At 65.9% G+C, this 1,876-nt stretch overlaps 2 protein-coding genes across 2 annotated transcripts in view; one reads left to right on the top strand and one right to left on the bottom strand.

Moving 5' to 3' along the window:
- H696_06248 (hypothetical protein) overlaps positions 1-1,218 on the top strand; it is a gene marked incomplete at both ends in the record, with an annotated part of 3,525 nt that extends 2,307 nt beyond the window's left edge. Inside the window, 3 exons of the mRNA XM_009499993.1 lie at positions 144-412; positions 601-1,048; positions 1,135-1,218. Of these exons, the coding sequence (XP_009498268.1) occupies positions 144-412; positions 601-1,048; positions 1,135-1,218 (801 nt within the window). The remainder of the gene's footprint in view (positions 1-143; positions 413-600; positions 1,049-1,134) is intronic.
- A 276-nt stretch (positions 1,219-1,494) lies between these two features.
- On the bottom strand, positions 1,495-1,734 carry H696_06249 (hypothetical protein; the record flags this gene model as incomplete). Its single annotated transcript, XM_009499994.1, has 1 exon — positions 1,495-1,734. One exon carries the CDS (start codon positions 1,732-1,734, stop codon positions 1,495-1,497), a length of 240 nt encoding a protein of 79 aa, XP_009498269.1.
- Between the last annotated feature and the right edge of the window lie 142 nt (positions 1,735-1,876).

A 1,876-nucleotide genomic window follows, 5' to 3' on the forward strand; every position in this document is an offset into this window, starting at 1 on the left:
CCCCCCCCCCCCCCCACGATGCCTGTCCCGCCCTTCCTCCGACTAATGTTCCCCTGTCTCCCCGCCCCCACCCTCCTGACTCTTGTTATTTTTTGGCGACCCCGTTGCCCGGCCGGCCGGACGCCCGCCCGCGCCCCGCGCAGAACGACGCGGTTCTCAACTCCCTCGAGGACATCCTCAACAGCTTCCAGTCGCAGCTGGAGGCCGGGGCCTTCACCTGCTCCGGCTGCAACAACACCCTCGAGGCCAAGGAGCAGTACACCAGCGCCTCCGACCGGCGCTACCACCAGGCCTGCTTCAAGTGCTTCGTCTGCCAGGCCCCCTTCGCCGACATGTCCTATGTCGAGCACCTGGGCAAGGTGTACTGCGAGGAGGACTTCGCCAAGACCTTCGGGGTTTCCTGCTCCGGCTGGTACGCCCGGCCTTTTCTTTTGCATGCTGCTCCCTGCCATTGCCGTCTGCACATGGGCTGACCGCGTTCGGACTCCCCTCCTGCCTTTTGTGCTCTCCTCCTGCCTTTTGTGCTCTCCTCCTGCCTTTTATACCCCCCTCCCTCCCATCTCCCCTCCCACTCTCCCCTCCCACTCCTCCGCCCTGCAGCAAGGAGATCATCGTCGGTGAGATGGTCCGGCCGGAGGTGCTCCAGGGCACCGGCCCGGCGATCTCCTTCCACCCGGGGTGCTTCGCCTGCCCGGAGTGCAAGAAGAGCGCCCACGAGGCGTACATCCTGCACGAGGGCCTGCCCTACTGCCCGGAGGATTACCACCGGCTGTTTTCCCCCCGGTGCGACATGTGCGCCGAGGTGCTGGCCGGCTCGGAGCACATTAACTGGGGCGCCTCCCGGGTGCACATGGACTGCTTCAAGTGCGAGACCTGCTCGGTCCCCCTGCACGGCGCCAAGGCCTACCGCATCGACGACCGGCCCTACTGCGAGGTGCATTACCACCTCCTCCGGGGCATCATGTGCGCCGCCTGCGAGTCGCCCATTGTCGGGCCCTGCCTCAAGGCCATGGAGAAGGACTTCCACCCGGGGTGCTTTGTGTGCGAGGTGCGTACTTCCCCGGGGGGCCCTCTTCCTCTCCTCCTGGCTTGCTTGCTAATGCCCCCCCCCCTCCCTCCCCCTCGCCTTTGCAGACCTGCAAGGAGCCCCTCAGCGGGACATTCGCCCAGGTGGGCGGCACCATTGCCCGGTGCCATCCGTGCAATGATTCGGCGTAAGGATGCGCGCGTGCGATGGGGGCAGTCTCCCCCCTCGCCGTTGTGCTCCTCTCCCTCCCCCCCCCCCTCTGCTCGGGGGCGATGCCGGGTTTCCTATGATGTCTGCGCCTGCGCCGAGCCTCTTCCCTTTTACTCGAAAAAACAACTCCCCAAACAATGCACACCCATGTGTCGTCTATGTTCGCTTGGCTGTCCTCGGGGTTGATACTGGGGTGCGTGGGGAAGGGAGGGGGGGAGGGGGGGCCGTCGGGCGCCGAGGCGGCCGGCGCCGGGCGCTCAGGCGTCACCATACAGCAGGAAGCTGTCCACCAGGGACTCGGCATCCTGCGGCCGGCCCAGCAGCGCCCGGAGGCAGGTGGCCGCTTGCTCCAGGTGGTATAGCAATGTCAGGGCCAGGCGCAGGCTGACGCGGCAGGTGAGCACCGGCTGGCGCGGGCCGGCCGCCAGCCAGGTATCGGCCGTTCGCCGGGCCGCCTCGCCGGCGGCATACTGCAGTCGGAGGGCTGGCACACGCATACGCACGCACACACACACACACGCGTGTTCGCATATCCGCGTGTTCGCATATACACACGTATACACGCAAATGCACACATATACACGCAAATGCACACGCAAATGCACACACGTACACACGCAAATGCACACACGTACACAC

Source organism: Fonticula alba (genome assembly GCF_000388065.1).
Source record: "Fonticula alba strain ATCC 38817 unplaced genomic scaffold supercont2.38, whole genome shotgun sequence".
Taxonomy (NCBI): Eukaryota; order Rotosphaerida; family Fonticulaceae; genus Fonticula; species Fonticula alba.